Below are 18,861 nucleotides of genomic sequence, written 5' to 3' on the forward strand. Positions count from 1 at the left end.
TTGGGACATGAGCCAAGTTTGAAAAGTTATCCATATAAGCTAGATGGTATTGAGTCATATAAAAATCCGCGTATAAAAACACCCTGATAAATTGATCTCTTTCGTATCGTTACGTTGAACCAATTCACCTTTGACAATCAATTTACTCATTAATTTTTCGCAAAGTCATATGCTGTAACTGATATATCACTCAAAATGTTCCCCTGATATCCTGAACCGAAACTAAACCATTACTTTTTTTGGTGTAGGGAAATTTTTCAACAGTTTGCAATTTTTGCAATAATGTATGAACTATGAACTCCTTTATTAGTTTAATACTCTTGTTTTTGGATGCCAAATAATCGCGATATTAAAACCAGAAACCGCAGGTCACCAAAACTAATACAATTCATGGCAATTATAGCTAAAACTTGTATTCGTAGATACAGGCTTTTGAACGGATTTAGCCGACTTTGTGAGTCTAGAACGCAGTTCGGGCATGTCCTTCCAATAATATATGTGTAGACAGTTAAATAGAAAAACAAATTATTATCGGAATAGATTGTGATAATTTTCTCGAAGCGCTGAGATAACAATTAATCTTTTAGCAAAGTTATCTTTTAACTACCAGCTTGTGTTAGTCCGTATCGAAATTCCACGCATAAAAACATTTAAGCAATTTTTTAAACACACCATGCCTTCTTTAATTTGTACATTTTGTACACAAAGATAATGCATGTTAATTTCGAACAAAAAGCCGGCTGATTTTTCCGCACCGTCTTATTTATCTTTTGTAATACGCGGCACAGCAGTTTTTGCGTAAAACGTGCTTGAATTTTGCCCCTCAGGTTCCGGTTAAGTATTGATGAAATTTTTCATCCCACCTTTCAGTGCCTACATATATATTTCAATTCAAATTGATTGAACGTTTGATGGCATCAGCTAGACGTATGTTTTAAGACGGACCCCCAACCACGCCACGGCGTTTTTGTGAATATTCAATGAATGTGTTTATAATATAAAGCTGTGTAACGTTTTATCCCAAGTTATTCACAGCTCAAACTGTGTACGAGAATAACACTCGCAGCAGCTGTCACCGTTCATATTGTGATTACCTATCGAGCAACACAGAGGGTAAGTTTGTACTGTTAAACTAATTCGTACTGTGCTAGGGCTTTAGTCACGTCCAGGGCGAATTTATGGGAAAACATTTTTGTGGCATATCTGTCAAAAGTAATATTAAGCCTCATCCAATCTCGAGCAATTTCGGGTCTGTACTTTACCCATTTAAATTAGAGATGTCGTTTTGTGTTTGCATTAGCAGTTCGCTATCAGAATAGAAGCTGTCAAAGAAGGGTTAATATTTACACTTGCCTTTCTCTATCGTTGACACTACAACGTCGGTTAATTGAACCTAGTAATGCCGAAGACTTGAAAAGCAAACAGGCTTTTTCATCGAAAGAATGGCAGGCGAAAATCACGCGACACATCTTATTAACTTTGAACAAATGTTAAATAGTCCACACAGGGCGATCGAAATGCCTTCGAAAGCGTTTAAACTTTGCTAATCCGGTTGCTTCCAAGCTTCGCTTAGAGATTTCTTTTGAGTCGAAATAATCCGGAATTGAAAAGGTCTCATCTCATTGTTTTCAAAAAGCCCTGCCGTGCAAGCGATGTTTTAAGATATTAAACGCAGCAAGGGTCTGCCTTTCAAATTTCCATTAGCTTGCACGCTAGCCATCTGCTGTGGCCACAAATTATACACTTCAATGTAAATTCAAAGCTCTTCGCGGCCATTCACAAGAGTTTCAGCAGCGGGAAGTCTGGCTAATTCAAATGAGATAGAAATTATCGACTACTCAGCTTTGATTGGCTTTTGTCACATGCGGTTGGCTGTATCGAACGTGCGCTAATTATTATGATTAAATTGTCACAAAGGACGAACGCTGATTGGCCGAGCGCCCCCAGAGAGTTTATTTAGTTTGGGTAATCACTTTTAGGCCGCATTCAAACACGCTGCATGGGGTGAAAGCCTCGCGTTGCTTTCATCTCCTCAGAGCAGATGCTAGGGACGAAAATTAAAACTGCGCATAAACTCGGTAAAAATGACGCTAATGTCTCGTGTTGCGGTCTGCCCCAGACTAAATGAATGGTTAAAAATGTGCTCGCAAACACGCTCCCGTGTCAAATAATTCAAGCAGGCCTAGCAGATGCATTTAATGTTTAAACAAAAGCGATGTTTACTTCGCTGCATATCATTCACAGTTTGACACTGACAGCACAATGGAACTCCCATTTTTAATGTGAAAAACAGGAAAATTATCGATTTTCAGCAAATAGATCGGTTGGTGTTTGCCCAGAGTTTTGGAGTCGTGCTAGTTCAGCGACAGATAGTTCAACACCAAGTTTATGAAAGTATTTATACGCCCGTTCTACGCTTTCGGAAACAAAGGGCAGTTGACAGGGCTATATGTGACAGGTTTTAATTGAGCCTGTGCGCGCCGGCCATTGGATGAACCCGGCCTAAGATATTTGTAAGCAACCCCCGCTGAAAACTACGGCATATTGAAATCTCACTCGCTGGCTTTCAGATCAACACACGAGATACGGTTGGCCGTTCTAAAAAAAGGGTAAGTATCCAATGTTCATAAATTTGATACACGCGGGCTCCATATAATAATTCGAGGGTAGTATTAAAATATCACCCGCGATGCGATTGCCATGTAGTATTTTAATAATGCCTGCGCGGAATGTTGTGACCCGAGCGAACGCTTTTGAAAGGTAGGTAGGGTAAAAGCCATAAATCATCTCCACCACTTTACCATAACAACGGCATGGCAGGGCCGTTAGCTAGCAGCGTATTCTAGCAACGGAAAGGACTTGCTCTAGTGTGTCAAAAAGTGCTACGAGTCTGATTGATAGTGATCGATTACCTTTCTCACTGACTACATTATTAATGTCTTGCGCGATAATATAATAGCACACGCAGGGCCTCGCTCGTACGGGAAGAAATATTAATAACAGTGGGATTAATTAATGGAACTCGAACCTCTACTATAGAACTTCGCTCGCTGGTTGTCGAAATACCACATATATCGGACACCACGTTTTTACTTCACGTCGTTTTCTGTCTATCGTAGCGTGTAAGCCGTCTGCCTCACGAGAGCAAATATCGAATCGTTTGGTATATTAGCTCAGACGGGGTTCTTTCATGTTATATTAAATCATGTTTACGAGCGTACAACTCGAAGTATTTCGCTTCTGAGCGTGCGAATCGATCGACGTGGCTTGTACACCTTGACGGACTTCGCTTCGGAAGGCATTTTCTATCGGGAAATTCGGGCGGAAAAGCGTCGAACGAACGAGGAGAAATATGTTCCCAATACTCCGGTAATACATATTTTCTGTGTGTTCAAGTTTGATACAGATTACGATGGGGGTTATGTGGTACTTAGAAGCGGTCATCGTGTCCTTGTGAGCGACTTAACTTGCCTTGCTCAAACCCAGTGTCTCAGAATCGCAGACAAAAGCGCTTCAAATTTGATCCGGAGACGTCTTTTCAGTCAAGCAAAACCAAACAGGGCCGATCATGGCCGCGGCTAACTCCGTAGCGTGTGTCGCGAAAGCGTTTATTTAGCACTTGTGATGGACATTGTTGCAATACGGTCGCGTAAATCTTGCGTTCGTACGAGGTATTTACTGTTACAACTGCCTGAGTACGCCTGGCGCCGAGCATTCTGGTAAAATGCGACATAAGCCGAACACATTTTCAACAACTGAAGTCGTTTTATTTCTCGTGTTGACATACGAGAAAGGAGCTAAGTCGCTTACATGTTGCTGGGATTACGCGCACTCGCTTAGGATTGCCGTATCCTCAGACATAATGTGCTTGTATGATTCTAGGCACGGTTGTGACGCTTCCAAAGTCATCAAGTTGAGAGCGTGAGCTCGTCGCAAGTGACCGGGAAAAAATACAAAGAACTACGGCAGTGAGGACTCTGTAAACAGTGTCAGTGATGGCCGTTCTAATGGCAGCGTGGTTCTTTTATGCTACACTGTGGGTGCTAAAGAGCGCGATATTGGTTCATAGTGAAGGTAACTAAACATATCTGAACTATTCGCTATAGACTATAGTATCGATACTTCGCAACAAATCGACATGGTCTGTTGCAATAACCGTGTGAGTGAAATATGATCGCATGTGTTTGTGTTTATTCTCAGCTCCTTATTTCCCATGGAATGCACGAAGCCCTGAGTATTTTTCCCTTTTTTTTCGTGCTTAAAGTTCGCGGGGACGCTTTACCGGTTCTGCCAAAAGGACCCAAACAAAGTTCTTCATGTAATTATAGAAGTTTAAAAGCGTTCCACTTCAAATCGCTAGGGTAAAAAAGGGTTCCTTTCCGATCACAAAAGCTTATTTGTGCCTTTGCCAATATGCTTTCTTCATTAAACATGTGGTTTGTAGCCATCGGCTGCCGAAACCGTCTGTTTTTTGCACCGCAATTTCTCGCGTTTTCCGTCAAAATTTACCCACCGATATAACGGCAAAATACTACGATATAAATGGCCTAGTAATTGGTAGTACGATAGGGTATTTGATATACCAGTCTTCCGTTGCGTGTACGTAAGATTTATGGACTCATGACAGGACATGCTTTGCCTTCAACTTATTTTATTCCGGAAATCATAATAATTTCAAATTGCGCGCTGTATTCTAATCTAAATCCAGAGCAGAACAATTTTGTACAAGTAAAATATCGCTTTGGTTTTATTCGAGTCGATTAAAACGGCGCACAGCAAGCGACAGAAAGTGATTGAACGTGAGGGAAATTTTGAACGAAATCTTCACAGATATTTTCCGCCTTCTGGGCAGATTGTTGTCATAGGGTGTTCATGTTAAGGTCTGAGTGTGCCTAAGTGTTTCTAAAGTCAACTTGGAATTCAAAACCTTTTCCTAAAGGTTTCGACTGAATATAAACGACGTATATTGGGACTGTTAATCTATACTGAGCAGGTCGTTGTTTTTGTTTTCGTGCCTTGCATGATTTTATACAAAGGATATTATGCCCTTTCACATCGCTGTTCGCTTTTTTTCCTCGTTTATATTCACGGCTGTTTTGCAAGCAATATAGAAACCGCACATTTTTCGAAATGAGCCTATATTGATTCAGATGGCCTGCTGAATTTACGGCAAAGTTTAATATATTCGCGATACGAAGTGTTGTTTGGCGATGCATGAAAACTTGCCTCAAGCTAAAACTATTAGCCATTCAAGCCTGTCTGCAAAACAGCTTATTTTTAAAGGATTATGTCAAAAAAATTCGCAGGGAAATAGCGATTTTAGGGGATAACACTGATTTGTGGGAACGTTGACAACGGCATCGTAAATATATACGCTTCGTGTTTTATCTATAAATCGACCTCGAGTGGGGAGCCATTATATTTTTTTTAATGACAAAGAAAACACAAGCTATATTTCGTATCTTATGTTGTGGTATAGTAAGACTCGTGAAGCATTTAAGTCCAGCGACTTCGCTTTCTCGTTTACGCCACCCCAGTCGCAAAAGCAGGCTGGATACGTGAGCCAACGCATTTCGAGGATAATTCTTTATGTCGTTACTTGTTATTACCTTCGTTTATCTGCCCGCGATATCAAGCTTGCTCGTTTCGTAATCAGATTCTCACATCGCGCCAGGTCAAACCGAGTTGACCGCATAGTATATATGTGCACGAAGAACCTAACTCATAGGTTTCGTTCAGAGCAGATCGCATGTCCTAACCATGCAACAAACCTTTGCAAAATTGGCTGGCTTATGCTATACATGTATACGCACAATTGTATTTGAGATACACAGACGTACATTAGTGTATATTTAGCAAGCATTGTTCAGGGACAATAATACCTACCTCACTGGGTCACGCGATTTCACGCATTCATCTAAGTTACAGAGAAACCTTTGAATTCGGGCGTTTTTAAGTAAAACATCGTTAATTTCAAAAGCAATTTGCTTCATTTGTGAGTAAATTGAAAACTCTATCGAAGAAATTAAAAAATAGACAACAGGTATATCTAATGGGCTTCGTTCCTAACAACACAAATGATTGGAACTTCAGGTGTTTAATAGATTTTGAGTTCGTTTCCTAGTTTTTAAAAGCCTCTCATGTTTTACGTGGATAAATATACTATACGTGCAAAAAGCGTGTATTTTTGTAATGAATTGAGTCTTAGATTGATTTGAGATATCAGCCTTAAGGAAAACGGGTATATGCATGCATGTAAACATCTTCAGTGTATATTCAAACGTGAATTGTGGCATTTGCATAATACCTTTCGATTATTCTATATCCATATATACATATTTTAGCTGCAACACAGATGGTCAGGCAGGCATTGTGTATATTTTGCAGGAACTCCGCCTATATAGTTTTCAAGCCATCGAGACATTTTGAGCTGTTAAGTAAAATTATACAAAATTACGATGATGATGCATAAGGGTTAATAGCATTAGAGCCATTGAAATGTTCACTGATTTCTCAAGGACGTCTGCTGCAATTAACTTCATACTGCCAGTCGTAAATAGTCTCGAGTGTTTGTATGTATGCATGCTTATATTCTAGCAACGTACTTTCGTATTTATGTGTAAGCCAAGATGAGTTTCACCTAAATTTTGTTTTGACTTTGCCTAATGCGTGCAACTGTCTTTTTTAATGGTAAAAAACAGCAAAGAAAATAGGCTATTTGGTCGTGCGAGAAATTTATGTAAAATTGTCGGAAATAGATGTTAGAACGATCTGGTTTCATTTGAATAAAATTCAGACAAAATGTTAAACGGAGGATCATGCATGTATTGGCCTTTTAAATACTGAAAGCTTTAAGCAATTTGCATATTATGTTATTGGTAAAAATTGCTGCCATATATATATTGTATAGTTATTATACTTTTGCTGGAAACATAAAGTTATTTTATGCTTTTAAGGTAAACGATTCACCCATTTTTTCGCTTTGCAATATATTTATATACACAAAAGGCTTTGTCATATATCACAGTGTGGTCATATAGGCTTAATATTACAAATACCAATACAATGTTAAGTGAAGTCATATTTTCTGAATAATCTGGAAAGTTATTGATGCTCTCCAGAGAAAAATAATACCGTTGCAAACTCTGTTGGAGAATTTTATCGACTATCCGCGAATTTTCCTCTTGGAACACAAATTCGTGATATTCCAAATCCTGATTTTATAATACCTTAATTGTAAATCAGCTTACTACCCTATTGCAATATTTCTTCGGGTCAAACAGCTTTGTTCTAACCGCCTGATTAATAATCATTATCGCGAAAAGATTTAAAGTCATATAAAGTAGTCAAAACATAATCTATGCAAGATAGCTCGCGGAATGTGAGATCTCTTACCGACCTAAATACCGTGTATTGCTGTATACAAGGATTATTTTTTATTTAATAGCGTAAGGAATAATTTACATTCCTTAAGATGGGTATAGATGTAAAAATTATAAGCATATCATATGCTTCCAAGATACCAAACTCATATACGTGCTTGACTTGTGAACTTCAAGTTCAAAAATCGTAAAAGAGTCCTAATATTATTGCTTGCGTGTAATATGATACCCAGGAAAAGCGACTAAGATTTCAGATAATTTCACTAATTGAAATACTTGTTGAGATTAGACGCCGTGGAAATTGTTTTCGCGCTTTTTTCCCGCTCGATTTCAACGTGAATTCGCTGTTTTCTAAGCGCTATAGTTGTTGAAAACCAACAACATTGCAAAGGTCGAGTGTTTTGAATGCCAATATATTCGGAAAGTTCAAAAACAAACGCTGGTTCATGCAATGCCTGAATATGGGAACTGATTATTGCTTGAATAGGGTATTAATAGGTAAAAGCACACAAATTTAATAACTTTGATTAACAACTACATGAAATGAATGAGTGAGTGTTGTTTTTATGGAGATGTTTCAAATTTCCATACTAGGGTTTGTCTTCAGAGACCTAGCAATATCTCGTAACAGTCTCTCACCTTGAAAGTTATTACGCAACCTGACCCGGGCTGCATCTATCGCAAATTGCATTTGTAAGATTAAAAACATGTGTAAAAGGTTGACATTGAAGATTTCCATATTAAAATCTCGTTCCAGGCTTTCGAATATGAGGTAGTTATTCGTGCTTGGCTTTTTTAAATCCACTTTTCTAGCAAAATATTTTATTGGATTCAATATATTTTGCTCAAAGGCACTGAAATAGCTCAGCTAAAACACGCGAAGCATGTCCTTGTTAAAATATCATATGACTTCGGGCATTTTTATTTGATGTTCACAATCTTATAAAATCTATTCATTAAGTGTCGCGATGAATAACTATCCCACCCCCAGCCCAAATTAATTTCCCTTTAGATTGTGAGGTAGATTGCTGCAATAGGACATGTACAACACGAATATACACCTTCCCCCAACTGAATATTCAATCCGTGAAGATGTTTATTCACCTAATCCAATTTGAAAGATCTGGAAACAATTATCAAGTAGGGGTAACAAAACAGTATGAATGAAGCTCAAAAGAGACCATGGTATTTTTACTGTAAACATTGAGTTTGACATTTGAAAGTACCCCTCGCTGTTCTCTATTTTTGTTTCCGATGTGGTTCCTTATGCATCATTTCCTTTTGAAATTACGTTTCCGTGTTAAAACGTATGAAACTTGAGAGTTTTGTGTATTATACCGTGTAGACAGACCGGCATAAGTAATATAGGACGAAACATATAGTGCCTGCATAGGATTTCTTGTTGTGTTTCCATGGCAAAATCGGCATCCTCAAGGACTGTTTCATTTTTTAACCTTCATGAAGTCAAAAATCGTACATAATTTGTAATTTTAGTTTGAAAAGCGGCCAAATTTGAAGTGTTTTGCCCGAAGGCAGTTGTGGTTTTAGAAAGTCTAGAAGTACACGTATTTTGGTGTCTAATTTTGGGGCGATTACGTTATTGCGAAAAACATTTCTACATGCATTTTAACAATAACAAGATTTTGTGTGGGAAATTCCTCTAGCATTTTTGCAACTGCGGGCATTGATTTGAACATCAAACCAGACTGGAGTCAAACGTAAATTATAAACGAATGGTTTGTTCGTAATGAAATAACAGAGGCTAACTCGAATTATGGCAGGTGCATAGATTTATTAAAAACTTCCAATGACAGCCGTAATGAAGTGTCAATTTCTAAATTAACAAGTCCGTTTGATTTGAACGTCAAAGTGTATAAGTTAAGTTTATGTGTTCTAAGTTCTATTCAACTAGCTTTAACTAAAGGCTAGCTTTAAATTACAATTTATTGTTTCGTAAAGCCTATTTTAAGCTCGTTTACGAAAGAATCTCCTAACTTTGTTTCACGAATGAATCCAAATCAGCAAATTCCATAAATTATAATATTGCTGACTGCATTCAAACGTTCGCCATTTTCACATAGTAATCATTCTTGCTTGGGTACACAGAAATATTGACGTTAAACAACGCAGCCACATCACTCATTAAGTCCTTGTCAACACTGCACCGCGGACATAATGTAAAGGCCTTCAAAAAATATTTGCAATTCCCTAAGGGTAGATTTTAGTGTTCTCCAGACTCCCTGTCCTTCGAAATCACAAGAATTGCTGTAGTAAGTACATTTGCACTTCCACATTCCAACGTGAACTGTATCCGACTTATTTTTCTTCTTTTTTAACCCCAGTGCGCAAATGAAAAATTCTTGTCATAAGTCACTTTTAGCACAAGACATGTTTAAAAAAACTGGCTTAAAATGCTTGGATGTTAAGGGCGTTTCCTTGAAATGTTTCCCGTTTAAGTGAATTCTGCTGCGCCGAATTTGAAATTTGAAACGTTTTTCATTTCTAGAGATACTTAAATAGTGATAAAATTTCGTGAAATTCGGAATTCGTGAATTTGGGTATGGAACGCAATATGCCAACCACTTATAAAAAGGTTTTGCGGAATTTGAGGTTAACAAGCACTATTCCATTTGCATGACAGTAATATTTGTGACCAGTAACGAAACATGCACGACATTGCATAAAAGAGTTCTCTGACAACCGGTATTCCTATTCTTCTGACGAGAAGGAAGCAGTTTAGAGTACCTAGTTCCTTGAAAATAAGGATTTTGAGTGCAGGACGTGCATAGATCCCCCCTGCAAAGCGACATAATAATATTGTTTGTGTGTTATTTTTTATGATTGAATCAGAACCAAATATGAAACAGAATTCTGTACCATAAGAGTATCTAAAACATTTGTATTTTTTTAATACAAACAAATTTCGACTCCCATGGAAAAAAGCCAAAAACTATAATCGAAACGTTGTATTTCATATTCCTGTATTAATATATATTTCTGCACCTACTCGATCTCGTATAAGAATTAGCTACAATTGAATCAGCTAAACAGCCCACGAAAACACATCACTATCATTTAAACTTGCGCCATCGTACTGATAACAACGATTTCTGTTGAGGGTCTCTCGACCTAATGTATTCAATGAGTATAAGTTTTCCTAATGATTGATCATGTCGTAGTAATGATCGCCACTTATAGCCCAAACTTTACCACGATGCATATGCGAATCAAAACTATAGTTTAACTCGTGGTTTTCAAATCAATTTTGAAACGCCATTTCCATTTTAAAGAAAGAATATATCGCTGGTATTCTAAAAACTGACTCAGAATCGATATTGATCATGCAGGAACTTTGGTTTCTAGGGAAAAAATATTCGAACCATGCAAGTTTCGTAACCTTAAGTTCCTCTTAGTACGTGCAAGCGCGTTTGATGAATAGCTACTTTCATGATGAATATCCCTTTTTTTTTTCGTTATACGGAACATATATAGAATTCATAGAACAGGATTACTCAGGGAAGCCTTGCAGCATTATTTGAGAGAGCTTAGGGTGAAAATATTTGAGATAATTAAATTTTTTTTTCATTGTGAAATTATTGAAATCGTGCCCATAACTAGAGAATTTTTGGCTGGAAAAATTGCCCCGCGGGGAAGCACTGCATGCAGTTAAACCACTCGCATCGATCGAGAATATTCGGCTCAGTTAAGGTGTACCACCAGACATTAGATACCTGTTTGCCACTACCCTAGGTTTGCCTAGTTGTTTCTTGTTACTGCAAGAGCTAAATCAAAGGACCTCTCTAAAGAGAGATCCTTGCATGCGTGGACAATAGTTCTGTATGTTTTTACCTTTGGAGTCGTACATTGGCTGTGTGTTTCAAAAGCATATAGTGGGCAATATATAGATTTCGATAATGATTAGTAATAAAACGAAGTTTAGTTGCGAGGTTTTAATGTTGTGTATATTGTTAGTTAACCCCTTTCTCCCCCCCCCCTATAGTGATAAGTATTCTAAATCTAGTTCGTGATTTAGCCCATGTAACGTATAAATATAGAAAGCATTGCGATTTAATAAAGAATGCCTTATTCTTTTTCCTAATTCGATTGAGACATCTCTTGCGGCGTTGAATCGAGATGAAATTTTAAGAATTGAAACGCTTTTTTCCGTTTCAACAAAGCATGAATGGCGACGTAAAGCCATTCAGGTTTTCAGGATTTAATTCGCTTTGTCCATCTCTCGTTCTCTCAGTGGGACTTACACAGCCAAGACTGACAACCAGACATTCTTTTACAACTTTGGCGCGCAGGTGATGACGGGCCATCAATCAAGCAAAGTCAATGCCTCACAACGCCGTGTCCACATTGTGACATGTACATTAGCTGCGCAGATATGATGGGAATTCCAAACGAAAGTTGGCGCGTTTATGTCAAAATTCATTGTATTTTTAAGCTCATCAGATCTGCTCTCTGTAAAATCGACCACCTAGTAAAAATCGCATTATCGTGCGAATTAGTCTCTTCCAGAAAATGTCAACCTTATTTTTAAAAAGGAAATCGGATAAACTACTGCATGTTATTATTTTTTAGAAACAAGTTTTCGAAAAGCAAGTATAGAATTCATGTAAAAAAAAATGCCTCAGAATTCGGTTTGTAAAAGAAACGCTGGTAGCTTCAGAGACATTTGCATTTGCTAATTGTTGTATTTAAGATTGTATATAGGAAAAGGCAAAACGCTATTACTCTTTTAGATTTGTCAAAATGTCTATATGCAGCACACGGACTTAATAACCAAATTTAAGAATGTAGCTCAGAAGCTGGTAATATTAGTGACTCCATTTTCACCTGCTTAATTGCTGGTTTTAAAGATCTTATATCAGAGGCAAGACATTTCCCATTTGTCAAAATGTCATTACGATCAACGTTGTTTTAATCAATCTAGAGAATAATGAAGATGTGTGTCCAGTAAGATTATTAATTGAGTTAGCAAACAGTTTTTTTTATAGAAAATGTTTTTGTTATGTGTTTTAACTCTAATGCATTCAGGTCAGATATTCATACTTGTGTCAATAGAAACATGCGCGACCAGCTTTTACAAATCCCTTTACAATAGTTCCTGTAATGCTGGAAATCTTTTAACGAGGTGTCTGTGTGTAATAACCAGCCTTGCTGGCACCGTAAAGATTCACCGTGAAACTGTTTATGCAAGTTCATCATATCGAGTTTACGTTAATGTGCTTGGCTATATTGTACCATATCAAATTGTCACGATTGTTCATTGTTAAACGACAGTAATTCAATTTGATGCTTTGAGAATTAATTGTTTTAGACTATTTACAATTTGATGTTGTGAGAACTCTCTAAAATAGATTACAATTGATTGATACTACACTGAGAATTATTGCAATACAACACACTATTTACAATTTGATGCTATGAGAAATCTCTAAAGTACACTGCACTGACAATTTCCTGCTGTGAAAATTTTTCAAAATACACTATTGACAAAATTTCCACTGCGATAATTGTTCAAAACTAACATATGGTAGCTCTTTAAAAGCAAATCCTAGCCAAAAAAAAATGTCGCAAGTCCGGATTAGAAGCGCCTAAAACGACTTTCTTCGCCAATTGGTTTGAATTTAATAGGTATTTGATAAAGTTATAAGATGCGATTTCGACTTATTATATTTGGCGACTTAATCTGAGAACATTATTGTGCGATTTTTCCTATATTTTTTTTCATGGTTAGAGGAGATCTATGTATTATATATTTAGCATCAAGGTACTTAAACTCCGCACTGCCAGCTGTTTTGCGTTAAGGATATATTGCTTTAGTACTTATTTCACAAGGGAAGCAATCATTGGATCAATGACAAAATAATATATTACCTTACGATATGAGATTAGGCGAATATAGCTTACTTATCAACATGTTCATTATTTCTGTCTAATTCCACCCACTTAGAGATATTTCGGCAATAAAATAGGAATGGTATTTTCAGATATGACTAGATCAAAACATGGTCACCTATATATATTTGTTGAAATTCGACTGAATCCAGACAAAACATGATTATTCGTTTTCCTCAGGTGCAATTTGCCTGATCGTATAAGCACTTCCGTTCAATAATATTACAAAAGGTTTTTCGACCCCGCGCGTCAGGTAGAAAGACATACGATATTTTGTTTTTCCGAGCACGCAAAAAATTCCATTCCTTCCTGTGGGATTTCCACACCCCGAGCCTAACAGGACTTGAACTTTTGCTCTCAGATAATTGACTATAGTCTGTGTTTTTAGCTATGGATATACAAAAAAATCTACAATAGTATTAACTCAAATCATTTGCAGAAACGACCTGAGGATATCCGGGCAGCCATTCAATTCGACACAATCGTTTATGTTTTCTTTGGTTACTTCAAATGCATTTCACGACGTAATATAAAAATCGTGAAATTTTCATTTCATCTTGAAATAAATTAACTTTAATTAATACCAACTATCCCTTGGGTGGTACTTTTTTTCAAAGATACTGCAAGTTTGACGTTTTTGAAACAGGAAACGAAATGACTGTGTTGAGATCTATTCACGTTAAACCAAGAGACGTTTTCAATTTACAGAAACAATGCAATACCGGTGCATGACGTTATTTGCTACTGTCCCGAGCTTTTATCTCGCCATTTTTCATCGATGATGCAAAGTCTGCAACGATTTAACCGACATCACATCACCAACTTGTATTAGGAATAAAATTTTTCTCACAATGCTTAAATGAGTAATATCATCCTCTTGACACAAGATACAATAGCTGTCTCGTTTACAAAATTCGCCATAATCGGCGCATTAGTTTCAGCTCAAGGCACCCTTTGTTTTTGCTCGTAACCTTTTTTGGTTATATCCGCGATAGTATTGCATTTCATGGAGCCAAGAGATATCCTTTGAATCCGATGTTGTGGCTGGATTGTTTCTAAAGTCGCCTTTCCTTGTGAAGAAATGTTAATCTTAAAGTTACAAGTGGTTGTTATAGCGATTTTCTAGGAAACATAAGGTGATTTTCACGCTTAAAGGAATTGGCAATTAAATTTTTGTCCTCTTGTGCTACACTCAGTGAGTTTAACTGTGATGTAACGACTTACGTCAGCAGTATAATAAACTTTTAGGCAATTTGTATGATGATGGGATGAACCCAAGGCACGCATTTTCACTCGTTCAAAGACATTCTTTCTCGTTGTACTATCGAGTTTATGGCGTAGATCAAAGCTCTAAAGATTAATCTTTAAAACCATAGTGAAAACTGAAATAAGAAAATCTTTTTAAAAAAATGATTTTTAAAATATGATGGGCTATATACGTGCTTCCACATTTTACACAAGTTCCAACCAAACTTTGACATCTAGCTTTGAAACTGTAATGTGTCTTGTTGCCCAGATTTAGCTAATACTGGAAATTTTAAAAATCTGTAATGGTATCCAAACCAATTCTTCTTTCGAATTTCGCAGGTGAGCCCAGGTTTCGTGGCACGCCAAAGACGAATTATAGTGCGTACTTGGGGGGCTCGGTCAAGCTAAAGTGTCCAGCCACTGGGACAAATGGCCCGAATACGAAAAAGACTTTCGTCATCTGGTACAAAGGAAACGAGATGATTCAAAGCGGAGATGAAAAATATAAGTCAAGATTTATGATGGATAGACCGAAGCGCCTGAAAATTACCGGCATCAAAAAAGAGGATGCTGGAATCTACAAGTGTAATGCTTATAATATGCATGGGAAAATTGAGTTGGTTATTGTGCTGAATGTTAAAAGTAAGTTTTTAGAAATTAAGCACTAAAATTCTGGCGCCAAAAGACTAGTTTAATTTTAACTGTAGTTAAGGACAGAATTCGCCAATCAAGTTGTATTCCTACTCATTTAACGATACTTGTTTAAAGGCATAGCAAACCTAAATGTTATAAGATATTCAGACAACACAACGTATTTCAAAAAGTATAGAAGTTCAAAATGTGACCAAACCGTTTGTTTACATACGGACTTGATTTAAATTCACTTTATTACTTTCCACTTATTTGACTATATCATCGATTTTTTATTTCTTTAGGTGTTAAAAAACCTGGAAGAGGTGAGAGTTTGTTATATATATTTTATTATTTCAATCAATATCTATTCCGTTTTTCCATACTTGTAAGTTGCAATCATTGTTAATTTTTACAGTTTCTTTAAAACTTGCTCGTTTCTCTTAAAAAAGTTTGACATTTGAGAAAAACGTTATGCAAATATCTTATAGACCAAATTTGTGTGTGTATTTTGATACAGTATCAATATTACCAGCTTTCGCTTTATGTACAATATACTTATTCCATGCTATTTAATCAATGATTTAAAGCTTTTAAAATCCTGTGAACTCAATTCAAATATTCATATATTCACCACCTTGAATTTTCCCAGGAAAACCTCCGCGGTTCAAAGAAAAGCTGAAGATAAAAAAGAATTATAAAACAGGCGAAACGGCTAAGTTACCATGTCACAGCACAGGAGACCCTGATCCCAATGTGAAATGGTTTAAGGATGGCGTTCCCTATGGTGTGAATAGAAGAACAAGTGTCGCGGCTGACGGGTGGACGCTCAATTTGAGATATTTGAAGACAGACGACACCGGCTTGTATTCTTGTAGGGTCAGCAACAACGTTGGCTATATAATCCGAAATTTTACAGTCATAGTAAAAGGTACAGTATGTCAACATTGCTTGGGTTTTCCTCGGATGTTGCTCGGGTTTTCCTCGGATGTTGCTCGGGTTTTCCTCGGATGTTGCTCGTGTTTTCCTCGGATGTTGCTCGGGTGTTCCTCGAGTTTTACTAGTTGCTGTTGTTTTTGCTGTTGTTGCCAAAGTGTTGCTAAGTTTCTAGGTTTTGCGACCGCCTGACGAACTCCAATTTCTCTTTATTTTTAGAACGGAGTATGAAACCAGTTATAGAAGAGCCTGAGGAAAAAATGCGTGCGGTTTCACGGGGCCTTTCGGTAAAATTCTTCTGTAAAGTTTCCAGTGTGGGTGAGGTGACTTTTGACTGGAGATGGTCCCGCGAAAATGGCAATAAGACGGTAGATTTGAAACCCTTGAAAGAGTTTGGTTCAAAATACATCGGGAATGCTTCGTGCCATTACGAAACCAGTCTCAATCTTTTCTATTACGATGGCTTTTTGGTTATAAAAAATGTGGAAGAAAAAGACGAGGGAAGGTACAGTTGTTTGGTAAAAAACAATCACGGTAAAGATAAAATGGATTTCTTTCTTCGCGTGAAAAAAAGCGCCGAAACAGGTGAGAATCTACTAAGATATCTCATTGAATATTGCATGAGAAAGTTTCTTCAACTTGCACATTTTACTATGCCTTGAAAGAGCAACACGAATTTGGTGAAACTTGATGGTGGAATATTGTAGTAGCATTATACCTAAAAGTTTATCATCTCATTCAACCAGGCCCAGCGTGCCAAATCATCTGTGATGTAGTCATTTGTTATTAACGTTGTTCTTGGTAGAACCACTCCATTTTCTCTTCGTATACTAATGTTTTACAAAAACTTACGTTTAGACGAAGATCAGAATGAAAATCGATTCTTGTTACCAGCGACGCAAAAGCCACCTCATGGGACCTCTTCCCAGGAGGGTGAAAGAGTTGATTCTGAAGAAGGAATTTCAATCACGCTTGTCGCTATTTTGACGGCTACCATCGTCGTAGCAATGATTTTCATCGTCGTTCTTGTCATGTGTTGTCGGAAACAACGCAAGAATCTCGAAAAACAATACGTGGACGAATACCAGCCCCAGAGTTTATTTCAACCGTACCCTGAGCATACCAGTATTTATCAAGAGATGCAGAGATATGCTCAAAAAAACCACAGCGGCATAGCCGTTGATGCAAAGGCGGGCTCAGAAAATCCCCACATATATGAGCAAGTTTCGTTTCCAAGTTCTCTGAACTCATGTAAAACAAACGGCGAGTCGACGACAGCTCAGTCTGTTTCAAGCGAAATGTATTTAGCAAATTCGAGAACGTCACTTCAGACTACGCTTTGTCAAGGATGTCCACGAGAAACCTCGCTGGATTGCAAAGGAAGAAACGAACATTCGCTACCTCGAAAGACTGGATCGATCACGGGCGTGACTTTACCCGGTCGGGTCGCATCCCCCGGGGTAACAACGTCGGGTAGCAACGTCGAAAAGAGAGTCTGGGATAGCCAGTCGTCTTTGGATGATAATCCAAGAAAGACTAGTCCCCAGCGCTCACGGGAGTCCATTGTTTAAAGTGTGTGTAGCTTTGAGAAAAATATTAGAAATTAGAAATTATTTATAACCATTATGTACAGACATACAATCGCTATGCTTATTGCAAAACTACAGTGTTCCCCCTAATTTATCTACGGGTTTTTGTATTTTCGATCTCAATTATGAGACGTTCCTTCTTGAAAACGATTGCTGTGTAAATATTGAATTCAAGGCAGGCAGTAGGCACATCCTTGAATTGTTGTGTGATATTTGTAAGGTCTTGAGTGTCAGGCGTTTAAATTCGATACATTTGAGCTTCAAATTGCGTGAATTTTTCAATAGGATAACTCCTAAATTGTTGCAATTGACCACTCGTTCGTTAAAAGTAAAGAAAGAAGCCTTTAACTAGGCCAGGTAGTAGTGGCTGTGATATAAATAATAGTCCAAGATGCTTGTGTGATTGGGATTTAGATATGCGGAATAGAGGATACAGTTAAATTATTGAAGTCTGCAGCTATTCTTTAGTAACATGCTTTCGTGATTGATTGCTTCTGGATATAAAACAATATCAAGTTTTTAGAGTATGGAAAAAAAACTCATGAATATTTGCCTGAAAAATCGTTCAAAAAATACCTAGAATAGACCTTTCTCATAATGACGACAAACGGGATGGTGCTAAACGACGTTTGATTGGCTCGTTAATTTTGCGGAGCCAATTAAACATCTTGTGATGTGTGCATCTCACTTTTGACGTCATTATGGTAGGTTCTTGTTGAATTCAACTGAAGTTTTTGTACAGTTCTGCCTGTGTGTATAAATGTGTATATAACAGAGTATCGTGTAAATTGTATTTAATGTACTTTACGTGAAATGCATGCTGGGTAACCGAACAAATTACTAAAGAAATATAAAACATACACGTGAATTATGTCTGGTTTAATAAGCTTTTTGCAATGACTAGAAATCTCAATCTAGACTCAATGACAATGACTAGTAATCTTATTAATATCTATAGCTCTAACAAAGCGAGCTTTAGCTGTTTGGGTCACTAAATCTTAGATTTGAGTACACCTAATACCCGAAAGTCTCAATTTCGATTCATTTTCTCCCATAAATTGAGCCATGACATTAACATGCTTCAAACTCGTAGTCCCATCTCCGCCATTTTAACAGGAAAACAATACAAAATATAGCTGAGGGTTTTATTATGAAACATATATACAGCT

General features: G+C 37.3%; 1 protein-coding gene across 3 annotated transcripts; it reads left to right on the forward strand.

Annotated features, from left to right (window-relative positions):
* Positions 1-906: 906 nt before the first annotated feature.
* LOC114540223 (fibroblast growth factor receptor-like 1) lies at positions 907-18,550 on the forward strand. 3 transcript variants are annotated; one of them, XM_028560494.1, is made up of 7 exons: positions 907-1,113; positions 3,883-4,074; positions 14,877-15,179; positions 15,473-15,493; positions 15,820-16,098; positions 16,323-16,688; positions 16,962-18,550. In XM_028560494.1, exons 2-7 carry the CDS (start codon positions 3,996-3,998, stop codon positions 17,672-17,674), a joined length of 1,761 nt encoding a protein of 586 aa, XP_028416295.1. In that variant the 5' UTR covers positions 907-1,113; positions 3,883-3,995; the 3' UTR covers positions 17,675-18,550. The 3 variants fall into 3 exon arrangements, with proteins under 3 accessions (XP_028416295.1, XP_028416294.1, XP_028416296.1); XM_028560493.1 differs by lacking the exon at positions 907-1,113 and adding an exon at positions 2,361-2,609; XM_028560495.1 differs by lacking the exon at positions 907-1,113 and adding an exon at positions 2,707-3,369.
* Positions 18,551-18,861: the final 311 nt, after the last annotated feature.

This window comes from Dendronephthya gigantea, unplaced genomic scaffold (genome assembly GCF_004324835.1).
Source record: "Dendronephthya gigantea isolate DGI-Jeju-01 unplaced genomic scaffold, DenGig_1.0 000225F, whole genome shotgun sequence".
In the NCBI taxonomy this organism is placed as follows: Eukaryota; Metazoa; Cnidaria; class Anthozoa; order Malacalcyonacea; family Nephtheidae; genus Dendronephthya; species Dendronephthya gigantea.